Below are 19,307 nucleotides of genomic sequence, written 5' to 3' on the forward strand. Positions count from 1 at the left end.
ACTGACACCTGACCAAAGGACCAATTGGGGGACAAGATACTTTCAAATCTTGGTGGAGGAAGTCTTTGTTTGTGCTGTTTGTTATGTTCTTTGTTCGCTCTGGAGCTAAGAGGGACCAGACGTGCAACCAGATCTGTCTTCCATTCTTTCTAACAGTCTCTCATGTTCAGAACAGTAGTACTGGCAGAAAGGTGAATTAGTTTTATGTTTGTTTTCTTTAATTTGCAAATGTGTATTTTGCTGGAAGGGTATTTACCTCTGTTTGCTGTAATTGTATCTTAGGCTACGGGGAGGGAGTCCTCTAGTCTATGTATAGCTTAGACCTGTAAACATTTCCATCCTGGTTTTACAGGATAATTTTTATTTTTTCTTCTTAATTAAAAGCTTTCCTTTTTTAAGAACCTGATTATTTTTTTTCCCTTGTGTAAGACCCAAGGGGATTGGGCTGAACTCACCAGGGAGTGGTGGGGGAAAGGTTAATTCCTCTCTGTTTTAAAGAAAAAAAAATCCCCCCCCCCAAGGAAAAAAGTTTTTTTTGGATCACAGTGATCTCTCAAGGAAAGTCTGGGAGGGGGAAAGGAGGGGGAATGGTTTATCTTCCCTTGTTTTAAGACCCAAGGGGTTTGGGTCTTGGGTCCCCCAGTGAAGGTTCTGGGGGACAGAAAGTGTACCAAAACACTATATTTTTGGTTGGTGGCAGCGTTATCAGATCTAAGCTAGGAATTAAGCTTAGAAGGGTACATGCAGGTCCCCACTTTCTGGACGCTAAAGTTCAAAGTGGGAATAATACTCTGACAGTCCCCAACACAGTTATTGCTCTTCAAATCCTCTTGAGATAAAGTGGGATGTCTATGTATGTATGTTTGTTATTATGTACAAAGTACAGTATTTGACTAAAATTACGGTCAGCATCCTACATCTGTAGAACGAAACCACTTAAGCCACCTCCAACTATATGACACTATAGTATTGGGTACTTTAATGTACATACTTGTGTTCATAGAATTTGTATTTCTGTTTCTTAATATATGCTTTTAAGATCTATTGTATTAAGGAATATTGGTGCTTTAAACAGAGAATATTTTGTTTTCAATGATTACTGCTTAAGTGTCAATCCTTTGAGCGGAAGGCTGTCTCTCTCCCCCCTAAGGGTAAACAAAGTTAGTTAATTCTGGGGAGTTTCCTGAAGCTCATAGGGGAACCCATGGTAAAACCCTGGCAATTCCTCTAGGGTGGGCCACCTCCTTTTACCCACCAAAACAGACCATCGAGTTACCGGAACAGGCAAACCATTGTAGGGGTGCCCCAAGTCTGATTTTGGGGGTATACTGCTTGTCAAGGACATTATATTAGTAGCAATGGAAACTTTGAATCCGTGTTTGAAGGACTGAACAGAACTGGTGCAACAATGAAAGCACTGACAGTGACAATAATTTATAAGCTTGATATTCAAATAGTCTTTTAAATGTATATCTGGTTTGAAGTGTGGTTGATTATTTAACTATTATGAATCCATCAGAGAAAAAAAATTCCATCCAGAAGGTGGAACTTGATGAAGGACACGTTATAAACATTTTTATATGAATAATTAGTTACATGAATCAAAACACATTCCTGAAGGCAGGTGAACATGGCAAATACTCACACTCACCTGTAAGGCAGATGACTTGTGTAATCTTTCAGATTTATTTTTCTGTTGGCCAAACAATAATCTACTTACCATATTTAATATTTATCTCTGAACATTTTGTTTTTCATTGTTATATTCATGGGATCGATAAGGATTTCATATGTTCATGAAGCAATGGCATACTAGGAAGAGTCAGAAACATGGTATGGTTTGCAATTTGGTTTGCAAATTCTTCTAGTAAAAGAAGGAATGATACCAACGCCCAACAGTTCACCGAGTTTGATGGTATTGTTTCCTGAGTGAAGGTGACAGCAGCCCAGGTCCACAAAGCGTACACATATTTTAGTTCTGTTACTTTAACCATATATACTATATAGACATTAAAAAGCTTTTTTTTTTTTAAAGGAATTTTCTACTATAACAATTTTTAAAGCCATCCTTTATAATCAAATTGCTAAAGCCAAAATGCTGTGACTTATTTCTTCAGAGAAACATCTTAAAGGTCACAGGAAATACTTTATTTCATGTGAAGCACATTAAAAAGTGTGAGAGTCTACTTTTCTGTTAGCCAAAGCTAAATCTATCACTTTGACAAATGACCATTTAAAACAAAAAATATATTTTGATAGACATTTCCTTCCTCTATACATACGTTACTTACATTTCATGCATTCACAACTTCTGGTAGCTGTTTAACTTAGTAATAACTCATAATCAAGTGTCTCTGTTGTTCTGTGGACCAAGTTTGGAGCTCAGTTTCCATATGCTCAAAAGTCTAAACAATAAGCAATCAGTTTTTAACACCTCTGTGCTGCATGGCCTACGACCAAAAGTAGCAAAAAAAAGTGGCACATTAGCCAATGTGATCAAATTTACTATTTGTTTTTAAAAAACTTTTAAAAGAGAATAAATGCAACAGTACAGGTCATCCCTTCTAAAAGTATCTTTTCTGCAAAAGGTATCATTTGCCCATGTTTATGAAGGTATTTTCATTAGACATCAAGTTTTATCCTAAATGCACCCATGTGAATCAGGAGTAACTCAATAGCCTATGACAGAGAGCCAAATTTGACTCAATATGCATTGAGTAACACATGAAAGGGAAGATTTTTGCAGACTTTTAACAAGTGTCTGGAGTAGATACCAAGTCCCTGATTATTTCCAAGAACACAATGAGACTAATGTAGTGAAACTTTCTACAAAGTAGGAATTACTATGGTCAGGGCACCAGTAAAAGTTATGTGTAAATGCTACACAGTAGCCTGCTGGTCACTCCAGTGAGGGACATCATTTTGGAAACACTTTAACATCGCTACCCAGAACTATGCCTACAAAAAATAAAAGTGACTAAATTTCTAGCTATGCACCCCCAGAGGTGTACCCCAAGAATGAAAAATTTAAACAAACCATAATAGCATTTCTCAGTGATAAATTCACATTTTATATCCAATTCTCCGTTGAAATCATAATCCTTGGTCTGCACATTAAGAAATGTAACTTTACCTGATACTAGAAAACCATTTTGACTGCTCCTTATAAATCCAACATTGCAAATTTACAACAAGCAGCAAAGAGGAAAGACTCCACAAACTGCTAGAAAAAGCAAGAACACTGAACACACAGTGTTTCAATTTATAGGAATCAGTGGTCTCTCCTCCCTCTTTTTCCAGATATTAGTTTCACTATCTTTCTTAGCCATAGGGGGTCTACCTCTTTTTTTAGCTGGTGGAGTACTGGACTCATGACCTTTTGTTGTGGGTTTTTTTTGTGGTGGTTCTTCAGTGTGCTGTTCTATGATCGGCCCACTTCCTCCATTCAATAGGTGTCTCACAGACTGATCATCAGGGCTACAAACAGTGGTCCCACTTTCGCTGCTACTCAGATCCAAATCTTCCAAATAAAGGATCTTAGAATGATGCATGCTTTTAATGAAAGTTTTCTCTCTCTCCAGTTTTCGACTGGGATGATGCTCATTCATGTCCACGCCAGAGTCCAGGCTGGTGTCATTACTTTCTGTTTTCCTGCCCTTTTTCAGATCTATAAAAGAGTGCCTCACTTGAGCGACTGGCTTTCCATCTAGTGACACGAACCATGCTCTGGGGTGTGGGGATGGTTTTCCTTTAGAAAGCTCCAATAATGTTTGCTCTGAAATACCTTGAAGTTCAGAGGAAAATGGTGTCATAACTGCTTCGTTCAGTGTCCCAGGAACAGAAACAGACTCCAGCAAATTATTAGTATATCGACCCCAGTTTGAAGTTTGTGAGGATAAGCCCTGTTGACCATCTAATGTGGGTTTCTCATCTCTGCAGGTGGGGGGCTGGAGAGGAGAGTGCATTGGCATTTTGGGCAATGTCTGTGTATAGCTGTCTCGATTCATGGGCTCCATCACTGGGCTATAGACTACCTGCCCTTTTCTTGGCAAAGTAGCTGACTTAGCAGCATGTAATTGCTCCGGAGAGTGGAAAAGGTCAGAGGTTTGAAGGATGGCAACAGGCTGATTATAAATATGCATTAGTTGTTCTGGGATATGGGAAAGCCCATACATCTCTTCGTTCATTGCAAGATATCTGTTTTGGTCTTGAATGTCCCTGGGAGATTGAGAAACACTGCTGTTAAAGTGCTGTAATTGTCTAACTCCAGCATTAGGCTCCAAGGGCTGGGTTGAATTTCTTGCGTGACCACTCTGATTGGATTGATATGAAACATTTTCCGTGTAGATTTGAAAACTGTCCCAGGCCTTTTTGTCCTCTGTTTCCATAGAAGTCTTTCCGTGAGGGCTAAAGGAGGAAAGCTTGGGCGTGTATGATTGTGATTTATCCTCTAGCTTTACTGACCCCTTCACAGCACTGACATGGTTTATGTGAGTTGTTGATGTTGTCTGGTCCTTTTTTAAGACCTCCAGTTTAGTTGTGTTTTTTCCCCTCTTACGTGATTGGCCACATTTATCCCTATGGGAAAAAAGGCGGGGGGGGGGCGATAATTGGAGGACATATGATTAAAATACTAGTGATGAGCACAGACTGCACTTAAGACTTCACAGACTAAAAAGGTACGAAGTACAATTTGAAAGCCAGTAAGTACAAACTTAAACCTGTTCAAAACCCACTGAAATAATTTGTGATTACACTGCATATTAATATAGTGTAGATATTTACATTAGTAAGTTTGAAAAGGCTTTAAACACATGCACTGCCTAGATATTACTAAGAAAACAACTATTTTGTCTCAAAAGAGCCCCATTTGTTAATTTTAAACTCAATTCATATTGAGCGTATTAAAGCTTTTCTTTTTCCTTACCTGCAGTAACAGAGAAGAACAGTGAAGAATCCAATGATAATGACTACAGTACCTCCAAGTATGGCTGCAAGGAACACTGTGTGATAGGCTGTTATGTCCTTGGAAACAGCACTAATAATAGAGTCTAGATTTTTCAAACACAAAACCAAACAAATTAGATGTCAAAAACTAAGAATTGTATTTCTGATGCAAAACTGCATTTGATAAATTGCACTGTAGTTTTCTAGCCACTGTTCTGCTCCCTTGCACTATCCTGCTATTTGGTCACTTTAGCCACTATGGAAATGTGGGAACCATCACCAAAATCAAATCACACTTCAGGGGCTGATGTCACAAACAGTGACATATTGCCTCTGCATTTACTCAGTTCCAGCCAAACAGTGTTCACGCTGTATGTCCGAATTTATTTCAAAATCCTAGTCCCCGAACAGAGCTGCTGTCACATCATGTTACTTTAATTCTAAAATTCTGAAATCACATTTTCTCATTCAAAAGTTGTCCATACAAATCCACACTCAGGGATAAGTACAACTTTAAATGTGAAAGCTCAGATTCTTCTATATAAGCAGTAACTACTGGGCCAATCAATCCAATCCAATCTTCCTCCTCACATGGTTCTAGGAGCTAAAACAGACAGAAGGTTCCAGCTGCTTTTCAGTTCATTATGTTGATAACTTCTCTTCTAGAGTACGCTCAGAAGATGGCAGTAATATATATAACTAACAGAGCTTGGCTCTCTCTCGCATCAAAAATGTTTCTGACAAGAGATCTAAAAATGGGGAAGATGAGGGAGACCATGTCTGTTCTGAGGCACCAGCTGATCCAGAATAATAGTTTTTCCAACTTATTGGAAAGGATTCCACAAATCTTATTTCCTCTTTCGAAGTGATGCTGGGTTGCAGGGCCGTCCTTAGGCAAATGCAGCACATGTGGCTGCATAAGGCATCTGAAAATTTGGGTTTTAGTGTCCATCCTCCTGTCTCTTGCTATCCCTGTGCTGACCCTTCCTGCAAGCTCCCACCACAGCTGGCTGCTGCAGCCTGGTGACCTTCCTCCAAAGGGGAACTAGTAACTTAAAACTGAAAAAGCCTTCCAGCCTGCCAGACAGATTAGCACAACATTGAAACTGTTACAGAGCCATTCAAGTGGTAATGAAACCATTTAACAGGCATTTGCCAACCCCCAGGTATATACTGTCATTTTCTGAATTTACTGACAAAAACAGTTGTGCATGACTGTAATATTTACTCAAAATGTGTTAGTCTACAAGACCTTAGTTTAAAATTTGCTTTTAAAATATTTCATTAGCGAGTTGGTGAAGATTATAAAATCACATCTTTAAAAAATCCTTGCACAGATTTTTAGATGCACAATCATCTTTAGCCTTGAATGCTTGGATCTTCAGACTTAATTGTTTTTTAAATAAATCCTTCAAAAGACCACCCTTATCTAAAATACATATTTTAATTTTAATTACTATAGTAAAAAAAAAAAAACTTGCTTCCAAAGCCCTCCTGTCCTTTCTGTCCATCTCTTTCTCCCTTCACCTCTTCCTCCCCTCACCATACCCTTGAGGAGAGCGCTTGAAGGGACAACACCCCTTTCCTTCCAGATAGGTGGACAAAGAGTTTCCCTTTCTTTACTTTACTTCTGACTATCTGATGAACTAGTTTTAAGAGAACCCTCCAGCAAATTTAGTACCTAGTAAGATATAAAATCCTTTGGAAACATATTTTTTAAAGTTGGTGAAATTTCATAAACATGTCTATTGTTATGGAGATCACATACAGTAAATCAGTGTTCCCTTTTTCTAAATGAAATAAACATTGTTATGAACACACTAAACCTTTGTGACTGATTAATTTAAAATAATGTCTTTGCTTCAGTGAGTTAAATATGTAGTAATCTGTAATGATTACTTTATGAAGGCTTAAGAGTACATTTAAAATATAAAATCAGCTTAGAAATACTGATTAAGAAAATGTAAAACAGAGAAGAGCTGCATCATGTGTTCCATAATATTTAATGTTGTATTCAGCAAGACAGCTGACTCACCCTCACTACAAAGTTTCTGCAAATAAATCTCAACAAACTTCAGGGCATATCAAAAAACTTGTGACTGACATTTTTTATTCCCAAGTTTAGTGCTTTTAATTCTTCATCATCTGGCATGCAGTGGAAAACATGCCCCCCATTTTCTTTAGAAAGAAATGGCAGAAGAGTGTTTTTTTTTTCAAATGTCATTTGCTTCATTTGGGCTCAGGGATTTGGCTTGAAGGAGCTGAGCAGGAAAGGGGAGGGAAGAGAGGAGGGAGACAGTGGTGAGAGGGCAGGGCCTGGGCAGAGGCGAGTGGAGCCATAGGCAGAAGAGGTGGGGTGGGTAGTTAGTCTCCTCCAGTGGCAGCCTCACCCACTGCCCATGACAGCAGGTAAGAGCAAGTCAGCTCCCACACACCCAGAGCGTGCTGCAGTGTCCCTGGACAGGAGCCATATTTAGAGCCAAATGTGCCAGTGCCGCGCATTCTGCGTGAGGGGGAGGGTACAGGGGTCTCTGCGGGGAACTGTGACTCTTCACTGCCGTGAGATGGGCTGGGCGGCTCGGTATCTTTTGCTACCGCCACTGTGAGGTGAGCCTGGGCTGCTGTTGGGCATAGTGGCCCCATAAATCCTAACGACGGCCTTGCTGGGTTGTGTTCCCTGCAATCCCCAAGCCAGCTGTATCACTAGCAGTTAAAAGACACAAGTATGCACGTGTATGTTGTATACAAAAGCAGAGGCACCCTAAGAATTCCATCTTATTAACAATAACTGTCATCAAATTGAAGCCACCTGCATCCCAATTTTTCCTCTATATTTCAACATGAAAATTATACTGACAAACAGCTATTAAGATATTATTTGGATAATGCAACGATTTTTGTGTTCCAATAATATACAATACCTCTGGTTTCAGGCACTGGAGCTGCTATCCAGTATCCCAAGTGTGGAGCAACGTACGTCCATACTAAATGGTCATTTACATTCTTGACCATTCCCAGCCCACGACTTACCCAAGCACCTGAAAAAGAAGGCAGCCATTAAACATAACACAGGACGTGGTTTTGTTTTATATATGGTTTTACCACTGAAAAAGGTATTACACAAAGCAAGTCATCAGAAAACTATGGAAAATCAAAAAGGAACCATTTAAAATCAAGCTCTTCTGGGACTTTCATATTATACACTAAACCCTGGTCGACACACAAACTTGTAGGACTTAACTAAATATTGTCCTACACCTGATTTAGGTATTTTAGTGCAATTCTACGAGTGGACAGTTATTTTAGAATAAGAGTGACTAAAGTCAATTTAGTGGTTTGTTAAATGACTTTAGCCAGTTTATTCCAAAATAATAATAATTATTAATAATAAAAAAGAGTTCACACACAGACTTGCACCTAAATAATTTTAATTCATATCTTCTACTAATTTAGTGCAAGGCCTAAGTTTATTACAGGTGGGTAATTTAAGTACAATGAATAGAACATCCAGCATTAGTTATTAGCATACAATGGACAAGCCACGGTAATCCATTAAGACTGCAACAGGATCAACAATACCTGCACTGAACATTTTTTTTTTCTGTTTAAATTGTCTAAGCTGAAACAGCTAAATTAGCCCAAGGAAGACTTATTGTTAGGCCACAGATCCCACAACATCTGTCTTGCAGTGCAAACGACAGGTCTGGGGGCTTGTCAGGCTTCTGCAAGGTAGGGTACTGCATTTGCATACTTGTGAAGAGATAGCAAAGAAGTGTACTTAGTAACTGTGGATACGTTTGTTATGTAACCATCTGTGAAACTCTCAAGTGAAAAGAACTGTAGCCAGAATGTAGTGCGGCAGAGTGGGCTCCCTCTGAGCCTGACAGAGAAGAATTGCCCCCTGGTGGGAGGAGCCAGGCCAGCCCTGCCACTCATGACAGAAGGAGAGGGATGGGACATGAAGTATAAGAGGGTAGCCCTCCAGCTCAGTTGGGCTGGAACCAGGGAAGGAGGTAGATGTCTCTGCCTCGCAGCGGGACTCTGGACCAGGGACCAAGTTGTGCAGCACCCTGCCCCTGGAGGAGACTGACTGTGGAGAGGAGCTGTGGGGCCTGCCAGCTGCTGTTTACCCAGAGGAGACTGAGAACTCTCTGGCAACAGAGCCCTGCCAACAGACTGTGGTAGGAAGTAGCCCAGGGAAACCAGACATTGGTCCAGTTGTGCTGCTGGGAGACGAGTCAGCGAGTTTCATTGATTTTCCTCCTGATCCAATGGTGGGATCACCTGCCATTGTTACGGCCCTGGACTGGGACTTGGTAGAGTTGGGGAGCCTGGGTACCCCTGCCACTAACCTCACCCCCGAGGTGGTGGCCTACTCACCCTAGGTGGAGTGCCTGTGTCCCGTTTCGGACCTGCACCAGCCAGGAGGCTGTGAGCCCTAGACTGTGAATTGCTAGGGGGCGCAGGCTAAAGACTGCTTGTTACTGTGCCCCTGCCCAGAAGGGCTTGGGCTATAGACTGTTAATTGCTTCCTGCCCAGCCAGGAGTCTAAACTAACTGCCACGGGGCGGGGGGAAGGGAGGGAAGAAATGGGACGGACGATGGGACAGAAGCTGATGTGGGGCTGCTGACGTGTAACTGTGGCTCTTTGGCAATGTACATTGGTAAATTCTGGCTCCTTCTCAGGCTCAGGTTGGCCACCCTAGTTCCCCAGTTTTAGAAGTAATTTTATGAGAAGTATAACCTAGATTCTCATGAGGATTAATCTTTGTAAAAGTTCTACCTGGAGTGAGAATAAAAATATCTATGCAAAGTAATATAAAGATTTGTAATCACCTTTAATATTAGAGTTAACATTCTTTAAATTTTTACTTTCTATTCCATAGGAAACAGCATGTACTAAGAAAAATGTAGGGATATTTATTTATAATTTAATTGCCCTTTAGTACCTTTTAAACACAGTGATGTAATTTTCAGTTATCTTATAACTAGTCTGAAAAATCAGTTTACCTGTTGAGAACACAAGAGCACTTTAAATATTACTTATGCAAATACGTCAGGATTAGCTCTATATGAATTAGAATAGTATCTATAGTAGCTGGGATACAAATACATGGGCTTATATTTCAGGTATAGGCTAATTGCCAGCGTGAGTCAGGACCCCCTGTCAATATAGTATTGCAAGATGAGATGCATTATGGAGGTTTCTGCCTTTCTGCTGACCCGCTCAGATGCACCAAAGGATCACTGGTCTATTTCAATTTAGTTGTTACTGTAAATATCTGACATGGAGATATTCGTATGTCAGATTACAGCAATTCTAGTATTTCTCCTATATAACGATTTTACTTTCTCAACTGCTTGCAATAATCATAAAATAATAATAATAGTAATAAAACAGACTAAAGCTATGTCAGTCCCTGTGTTAACACTTCTTTTCAAGTGAACATTAAGGGTCTGACTCTGGAGCACAATATATTCAAATAATTCTTAATACTGAATGTCTGTGAAACCATCAGCTAAGACACTATCATCATGCTTAATTTTACATCAGTTTTAAAAATGTATCTTCTCCCAAACAGAATTGTGAAAATAAAGATCAACATGTGATCGATCCTTAAAACTACTCTGATATAACTTATTTATATAAATATGGTTCACAGCTGAATTCATTAAGCAGGGATGCCCTTTTGAAAAAACAAAAATGCAAGTTAAAACATATACAACCAGGAAAATCCTGCTAAAGTATCTATATCCCTATTTTAAAAAAGCAAAACAGAACTGACAGGTTTTAGTGCTATATATTATTCGATACATGCACTCATATTTAAACTACTCTACATCACACTAATATTATATATTGTAGTGTATGATATTCAGCATTAAAGTGAGATTCCAAAGTATATAGCAGACATACCAGTTTTCATGTCAAATGTCCATGCAGGTATAGCATCTCCTGATTTTACCCTACTTGTCGGTAGAAGAGGCAGCGTAATATGAATTGGACCAGTCACTTTCAGTTCTTTCCCAGCTGAAAGGAGGTTTACACATATTGCAGCAAGAGGGGTCAATTCAATGCTTTTAAAACCTAATCAACATAAGGAATAATTTGTCCATAAATAATACACACACTAGAACATATTTACTATTTTTTTAAAAATGGGTTTTCATTTGTAACTGAAGGCAAGCCACCATGAGAATATCTGGTCTGTACCACTAGGTGTCAATATAACTTGAGAAAACTCAAGTTTCAAGCACCTCTTCAATGAATACTTTTTAATAATTGGTAAACAGCAATTCCTATTTAAAGTCTGTAAAAGAGAAATATATCTCTTAAACAGAGCTGATTCGACAGTACTCACAGAATACAATATTAAGCAAATTTGGCTTTTGGGGAGCTATACCTGGTACCAAGTACTTTAAAACTCAGATATCAGACTAGTTATTCTACACTGAATATTGCAGACTAAGTCAAATGATTTGTGAATCCACACATATTAAGGGGGGGGGTGTGATACATATAAATCAAACTGAAGTTCCAGTATTCATGATATATTTGCATGTCTTTTCCAGTATTTAAGCATCTCTGTTAATAAAATTTACTGAAAGGATAGATTTGCGAATTTAGAAGTTTCTGTAGAGTTAATCATGAGGTATAGTACTTATGGCTTGTCAAAATATTCATCGGAACCACTGTGTTTGCACTGCTTTATTGTGTGGGCTGTAAGTTTGTCTCCCTTGGTTCTTCTTGCTCTAATTTGCAATAACACAGATTCTATGTGATACAAATACTTCAGAATCCACAGTGTGACAGGTTGCTCAAGCAAGACAAACAGAATTATTAAGTAGCTGAAGGATATTAGAGCTTTGCACACTGTTAGAAACTAGTTGCGAGACAACTGTCAGTGTATCAGATATCAGCCTCTACCTCCTATAAAATACAGTCCTGAAGGAATAGGCTCTATGAATAATTTAAAAAGACATTAGACAGAATTTAAGGGAATAACACTACTTATCTCTGATGCTTCAAGTTCAAAACTTGTATTATAAACAATTATTTTTAAATCTTCAAATGTCCACACACAAATAGGATACTGGTATTTGTGAGAATTTTGATTAAGTATAAATTATACAAACTGGAATATGAAACTCAGATAAATTGGTTAGAAGCCACGTCAAGGACATCATCCAAATCACATTAACGAAACCATAAAACTGTCGTGAATTTTTAAGAGCCTTGCTGTATAGTGGGAAGAAAAGGAAGAAACATTTAAGTAGGATGGAATAAAGGGTCCAGCATTGTGATCTCCTGGATACCAACATAACTATGTGGATTAGAAAGTAAGCACGAATAAATATTAGTAATGCAGGCGGTGGTTTATTTCAGAGTGCATTAAAAAGATGTAGCACTGCAGATGTACTAAGAATTAATAGTACAGTAGAACCCTGTCAACATTGATATTCCACTCATTAGGTAACTCCCTTCTCTTCGTGTCAGTATATAATGCCTGCATCTGTAATTTTCACTCCACGCATCTGAAGTGGGGTTTTAACCCATGAAATTTTTTTGCCCAAATAAATCTAATTCTTTAAGGTGCCACTGGACTCCTTGTTGTTTTTAAGGATTAATACTACTACTACCAACCCATGAAACAACTTAGAACTGTTTAAAAATGTATTTTTACTCACTGAAGCAGATGTGTGTAGAGAACATACTTGATTTCTGCAATTGCTCTCCATATATTTAAAGTGCCTTACATGGATTGACTGCAAGTAAATCAATAATGCTGCACGGATTAACTGTCTGCAAGTCAAATGACAGTTTATGTGTTATCCTTATGTTGGGTGGGGCAAAGAGCCAACGCCAAGTAGGTAATAGAGTTAAAGTGAAAAATATAGGCAGATCCTCCGCTGGTATAAATTGGTGAAGCTCCACTGACTTCAAAAGACCTAACCCAATTTACACTATTGACGATCTCACCACAGAATTCTGAATACATTCTGGAAAGTTGTGAACACCTTCAAGTCCCAATAAAATCAATGGGAGCTGAAAGTGTTCTGCACATTGCAGAATCAGACCCTACTTTGGTTGCACTTAAGGGTTATATAGCATGTGCGGAACTCCCAGAGAGGGAATCAGCACATGGCCCTCTGTATGACTATTTATGCCTGTGGAAAAGAAGTGTTTATTGTGTTCTTGCTAGTAGATGTGAATGAGATGTAAAGGGATGTGAATTACTTATCTACAATATAACATGTATTGGTTCAATCCAGCTCTTGTGAAAGTCAAAAGGAGTTTTTCTATTGAGTGAAATGGGAGCAGCGTCAGGCCCGCATGACTACAGAATGTATATTTACATAAGCACATACTTACATGTATTATGTTTTAAAAGTGCAGAGTCTAACAAATTTAACATACCTGATTTATTTAGAAGAATTCCTGTCGTATAAAGAAAATTGTCCATTTTCAAGAACTGCTGTGGCACTGTCAAATAGGCAGTCACGTTTGTAATATGGTGGCTTATAGGAAGTTTAATTAAAGTTTTGGGAAACTGAACACTTGGTTGAGATTTGGCATCTAAAAAAAAAAAGTAACATTTTAAATTAGCAATGGTTCAATATGAATTAATGCTTTCTATAGCCAAACTGTCCAGAAATCCTTTGTTCAAGACACTGTTTCAAACCCCTACTCGCCAGTGTTTGCAATTGTCCAGATTTTAGGCCAGTACTTGCTGCTAGCATATATACAACATTATCTGAAAACAGAATAATTTCTTCTTGCTCCCATCCCTAATCCTTGGCTTCTCTAAACACTCTCCACTACAGCAAACGTTCTCCAGCTTCAATCTTTCCTGAGGCAGATACATTTCAAATAACTATCTTGGGTAAACATATTGAAAACTACCAGAGCCTTTCCACGCAGTGGAATAATGCACATGCACACCAGAGCAGTGAGCTCCTCTGAGATTTCTGGTGTTTTTAATTGCGCTGGTTCTCCAAAGGACATGTCTTCAATCCATTAATCTCTCTCCCCCTCCCCCTCCTATCCCTACACGTTCAGAGTGCAAAATCAGCAGCTTTCTACTCAGACTCTCTTATGATTTGAGATGAGAAGGTCAGAAATACAGAATAAATATAGGGATAATAACTTAACATCTACATGGCTGTAAATAACACTCACATCCATGGAAGGCTGGAAGATTTGGAAGGAGCTTTGCTTGCTACAATAAATACAGAATCTGAGGGCCAGCTCTTCAGCTGATGTAAATAGCAAAGCCCCAATTCAGAGGAGCTGTGTCAATGTACACCAGTTTGGAATTTGGCGATAAGTAATATAGCTATTTATTTTTAGTGGAAACTGGTGCCAGAAGCCATTGCTTTACTAACTAAGATTTGGCTATTTGTGCACAAGGTGGAAAAACATTCATGAATAAGCCCCTAAGTGCACAGAAAACAACAACTTTTGGGAGGTCACTGACTCCTCCCCACAGAATTTGTTGGCAAAAAACAGTTGTATTCACTAGTTAAGGCACATAGTTTTACATACAAAAAACATTTACATCTGATCACGTGTGGCACTGTACTTACCAGACAGTTTTCCAGTAATTAAAACTGTATCTTCAAACAACCATATATTAGCTTGGCTTTGTGGGAACAGTGAAAGTGTTACAGATGAGTATACTGTGGAAAGACAGACATTAAGAATATCTGATTACATGTGTAAAAGTTTCAAATAAAATTGTGATCAAACATATGGTTCCGAAGACAGGTAAACAAATGAGGGAAAAGAAAAAAGGAATGGGAAGACCAAAGGACTAAGCGGTCCCGCTAGTCCAGGGATGAATCATACTGGACTACTAGTGTTCATGGTGTACACATTCCGTGGATTAATGGATAGCTGGAGTTCCTGGACAGCCAACCTCTTGTTTTTTTTGAAAACAGGCACTTTAAAACACACCCTAATAGAATTATTAAAAACAAAATGTGATAGTTAAAAGCAGGCCATTCATGACTAAACATCGCTAAAAACATAACGAAACTGACAGATGGAAGAGTTCAGAGCAGTAGCTCTGAGCCACAATGATATTTCAGCCTCTCGGTACCCCATAATCCTAAAACTTTCGATATTCCTAGCTGGCCTTTCACTCACTCTGCTGTGAACATGAAAACTACACACATGTGTGTGTATATATATATATATATATATATATATATTACATGACATATATATGCATAGGCACATGCATTCACATTCTTCAAATCATGTCCCCAATGCAGTATAATCTCTCAGAGTGGACAGATATTTTCAACAACAGTTAATATTATTATTTCCGTTTTAAAAATCCATGTTATAATTTTGTCAAGTCTAAAGGGTCATTTACCTTTAATACATGGCATTCCGTCATGACCTACTTTGACTTCATTCAGTCATGTACAGTTCATTACAATTAGATGGATTAGCCAAGGAAGAAAGAAGCTTCAATTGCACACAGTGTAATAATAGGATTTTAAAAGGTTTACTTACTTGGCATTCTCCCAGTCTTCCAAGGCAATGGTGTTAACATGTAGCCCTCTTTGTAAGATGCAATAGTTAAACTTAGACCTAACTTGTAGGGAACTTTTATTAATACTACTCCATTGTTTCCAGTGAGTGTGGAATTTGTCTTGGTGTAGTTAACAAACACTTCTACAATTGCTTGGGGTAGGTACTGATGACTGATAATGTCGTTTACTTGAACTTTCAGCATAAACACAGATCCTATGAAAAAAAGAAAAAAATGAGATAGGTTATAACCGATAATGACTAAGCATAATATTTAACAGTGCCGTAACAAGGGCAAGGCGAGTGAGGCACTTGCCCCGGGCGTGCAAAGCTGAGGGGTGCAGCTCTACTGCCCAAGCAGGGTGGAGGAAAAGAAAAAAAAAGCCACAATCGGCAGCGGGTCCGTCGGTCCCTCTCGAAGGGAAGGACCTGCCGCTGAATTGCCGCCACCACTTCATTCATTCTTCGGCGGCAATTCAGCGGCAGGTCCTTCCCTCCGAGAGGGACTGACGGACCCTCCGTCAAATTGCTGCCGAAGATCCTGGAGCCAACCCTTGCCTCGGGTGCAAAAATTCCTTCTTACGGCTCATATTTAACTAAGAACCAATATTTTGTCATATTTTAAATTACCAGGCTGACGACAGGCAAAAGTAACCATATTCTGTGGTTTATTGGTTGCCAATTTTGCATATTTCTCCTTTTCCCACATCCCAAATTTTAGCATTCAAAATGCATTTGTCCAACAAGAAAACTGTGATTGTTCAACATTAGCATCAGTGCACAATTATGTTGACGGAATGCTTATTTTCTTTAAAGTCCTTTTCTCTAGGTTTTCTTCTACCATCTTTCAAAGCCAGCTTTGTAGGAAAAGTGATGTCATAGCTCAAAATTGTAACCTACCAAGAGGAAAAAAGATAATGCTAATGGGACACAATATACTGAGATAGGAAACACTGAAGCAACAGAGGCTGCAGTTCCAAACCCAAAATAAATGATAGCTGGACTGGAGCCAGATTCTCCTATACCTTGTATGAAAGAAGTTGCTGTGCCTTTCCAATAGAATCTCAGCAACTCAGAACATTATTTATCCTATGTGATGAATTCAGAGTTGTCTGTGATCATTTAGGAATATTATGTGTTGACCAGGTTTATCAGGATGTTTACTGTATGAAAATGCTGGTTTGGTTTAATAGCAGGGTGTGGGAAAAACAAGCAGGTTCCTGACAAGACACCTCTAGCTAAAGGCTTCAAGCTGTTTAAGAGACAATGGCTGGGCTATTAAATAGGATGATCTCACTTCCTTGGCTCCAGTCAACTTACACAGCTTATTTTGCCAATAGGGAACAAAAGAACTGCAAAATGTTGAGAAGGGGTGCAGTTGTTTGAGGACAGACCCAAACAGACCCTGCTGGAAGACCTAAAGCAGTTAGGTCTTCTTAGGCTTCCAACACAATGGGCAGATAAGCCTTAGATAAGATAAGCATTTGGGGGCAGGGACTGACTGACTGTTTTGTGTTTGTGTAGCATCTAGCACCACAGGGCACTGATCCATGACTGGAGCTCCTAGGTGCTATGCAAAGAGAAATAAGTAGTAAGAATAGACTTGTGTAGATCATTTGTTGTTTTAAAACCCTTTCTCTCTTATCTTATGCTTTGTTCCTATGGTTAAAATAAACAATACTTTTTCTTTTAGAAGGCCATTTTGAGTCACTAGATCCATTGGTCACAGACTCTCAAAGGGATGAACTGCAGCTACCCAAACCCAGTCGGACCTGTTGGGTTAAACATGTTTCATCTACAGAGTACTGTAGAACAGGACCTCATCTAAGAATGGAAGAAATGCATAATTCCATTGAGGATGAGAATACATAGAAAAGTATTTGCTGTTGCCTCTGCTCTGCTAAATGATCCCGATTCAGAGAGATTTTCTGCATCATCACCAGAGTTCATGATGGGGCCCCAAAACCTATTGAAAAGGTTCCTAAATACAAGGACTCGCATCACCATCAGTGCTTATATAGAAATCAGGAATCTCCACCAATTTACAAGCTCATAGTGCAGCTATGTTTTTTGGCTTGAAGAACAGGGTGATAATCCTAGAACAGCCAACAGAGAAGGCTACCAGAGCAAAGGCTTATGAGATTTCTGTACCATAACCAGATGGCTAGGATTCGTTACCAGCCAATCAGATTACAAAATGGCATTTAGTAATTTGAGCTATGTATTATATTGCATAAAATAAATACAGTTCCAAATTTACAAACTAAGGAACTGCAGATTGTAAGGTAACTGTTATTCAAGAGAAGGTCCACTTCTACATACTGATCTCAACAGGAGAAATGAGAATTTTGCAAACAGAACAACAAGACTTCATTGATTTTTTTGTTTTGTTTTGTTTTGGTGAATCTAAAGTTTTAAATCCAGTGAAAAATATTGTAGTTAATTTGTTTGAAATTTTATTTCAACAAATACCCAAAGCAGTGTATTTTCATTCTATTGCAGGCACACGCTATTACAGAAAGAGTACAATTTGACTAATGCTCATATTTTGCATGCCTGCATCTGAGAAGGCTTCTATGTGAAATTTGGTCCATTGAACGCCACGAGTCTATTTGGTGGAATAAGGATAAAAGGGGTGTAACAATGAAGAGACGGTCTAGGCCAAATTCATCCTAGATACACCTGTGCAGATCTTACAAGTGTTTTTAGAGTAGAATTTAGACACATCAATTCCAATAAAGGTCTGCACAATAAAAAGGAAGCTAACAAGACAAGCTGACTAGTGTTTTTTCACACCCCTGAGCGCGAAAGTGGCAGCGCTGTAAAGTGTGAGTGTAGCCAAGCCCTTAAACATTTTGCTGAATTGGGGCCTAATTGATGATACAAAATGAATGTCAGTGGAGGACTCAGGCAGGTCAATTCCAAACTGGACAGCTGAATATCTTCAAGAACAGATCCAAAGCCATATTTATTTTTACACACTTGCTGCGTTCAGACAAATCATTTCAGAATCTATCTAAAGCTCCAGGACGTGAGCCAAATCCCAAGGATTTTGGATTAGCAAGTAGATGATCAACTGCATCAAAAGCTTTAGCTAAATCCATAAAATAAAATAGTACACATTTATTAACCATCCAAAGCTAACCAAATAGCCTTTCAAAATATACTTGTCAAAGTAACAGTTATAGATCTCTTCCTAACCCCAAACAACAATCTCTGAAAGATGTCATTAATCAGAGGCTTTCCATTATAGCTAGACTCTATGATTATTCACCATCTACACCATCACCAAGTACATATAAAAGATTATTTAGTGCACTTCTCCAATGTTTAATAAACTCTTTAAAAACAATGAAAAGATCTACAAACCAGAGTTCAAGTGTAACAAATCTAATAATTTTATTATTGGCTCATTTAAAATATAGCAATTGGGACAGTCGAGATTTTAGCCTGTCAATTTCAGAATACAAAGAACTTCATTGAGTGCTAATTTAAAATGATTTAAAACTACTTATTTTTTAATTCCTCAGACAGAAGTGCAACTTCAATATAACTCATCACTACACTTTTTTCAAAAGACCAGAGTGTATAAAACCATGTTTTGAAACTGCTATTCATAAGTCACCTTCATTATAATCACGACATGCATGTTTGGGGGGGGGGAGGGGTTGTCTGCCTTGCCACTTAAGAGAGGCAAAAATAATGGCTGGTTGAAAGTCCCAGATCTCTACAAAGTCCCATGCAAATAATAAAGCATAGCCATAACATTTTAAAATGTCAGCTATCCACTGAGGTAGTTCCAACCTTTTAAAACCTA

At 38.6% G+C, this 19,307-nt stretch overlaps 1 protein-coding gene across 1 annotated transcript; it reads right to left on the minus strand.

Annotated features, from left to right (window-relative positions):
* Positions 1–591: 591 nt before the first annotated feature.
* Positions 592–15,578, minus strand: FAM171B (family with sequence similarity 171 member B). The gene is made up of 7 exons (XM_032791255.2): positions 15,473–15,578; positions 14,536–14,628; positions 13,367–13,525; positions 10,865–11,035; positions 7,869–7,985; positions 4,928–5,051; positions 592–4,578 (listed from the first exon to the last, which is right to left on the minus strand). The coding sequence occupies exons 1-7, from the start codon at positions 15,510–15,512 to the stop codon at positions 3,258–3,260; spliced, it is 2,025 nt and encodes a 674-aa protein (XP_032647146.2). The 5' UTR covers positions 15,513–15,578; the 3' UTR covers positions 592–3,257.
* Between the last annotated feature and the right edge of the window lie 3,729 nt (positions 15,579–19,307).

The sequence above is a fragment of the Chelonoidis abingdonii genome, chromosome 10, assembly GCF_003597395.2.
Source record: "Chelonoidis abingdonii isolate Lonesome George chromosome 10, CheloAbing_2.0, whole genome shotgun sequence".
Lineage (NCBI taxonomy): Eukaryota > Metazoa > Chordata > Testudines > Testudinidae > Chelonoidis > Chelonoidis abingdonii.

Excerpts from the sequence above, each read along its gene's own strand:
- FAM171B (XM_032791255.2), bottom strand. The coding sequence starts at position 15,512 with ATGTTAACACCATTGCCTTGGAAGACTGGGAGAATGCCAA. Across the intron at positions 11,036-13,366 it reads AATTCTTCTAAATAAATCAG|GTTTTAAAAGCATTGAATTG; the intron begins GTATGTTAAATT and ends TATGTTGATTAG. Across the intron at positions 4,579-4,927 it reads GTTCTTCTCTGTTACTGCAG|GGATAAATGTGGCCAATCAC; the intron begins GTAAGGAAAAAG and ends TTTTTCCCATAG.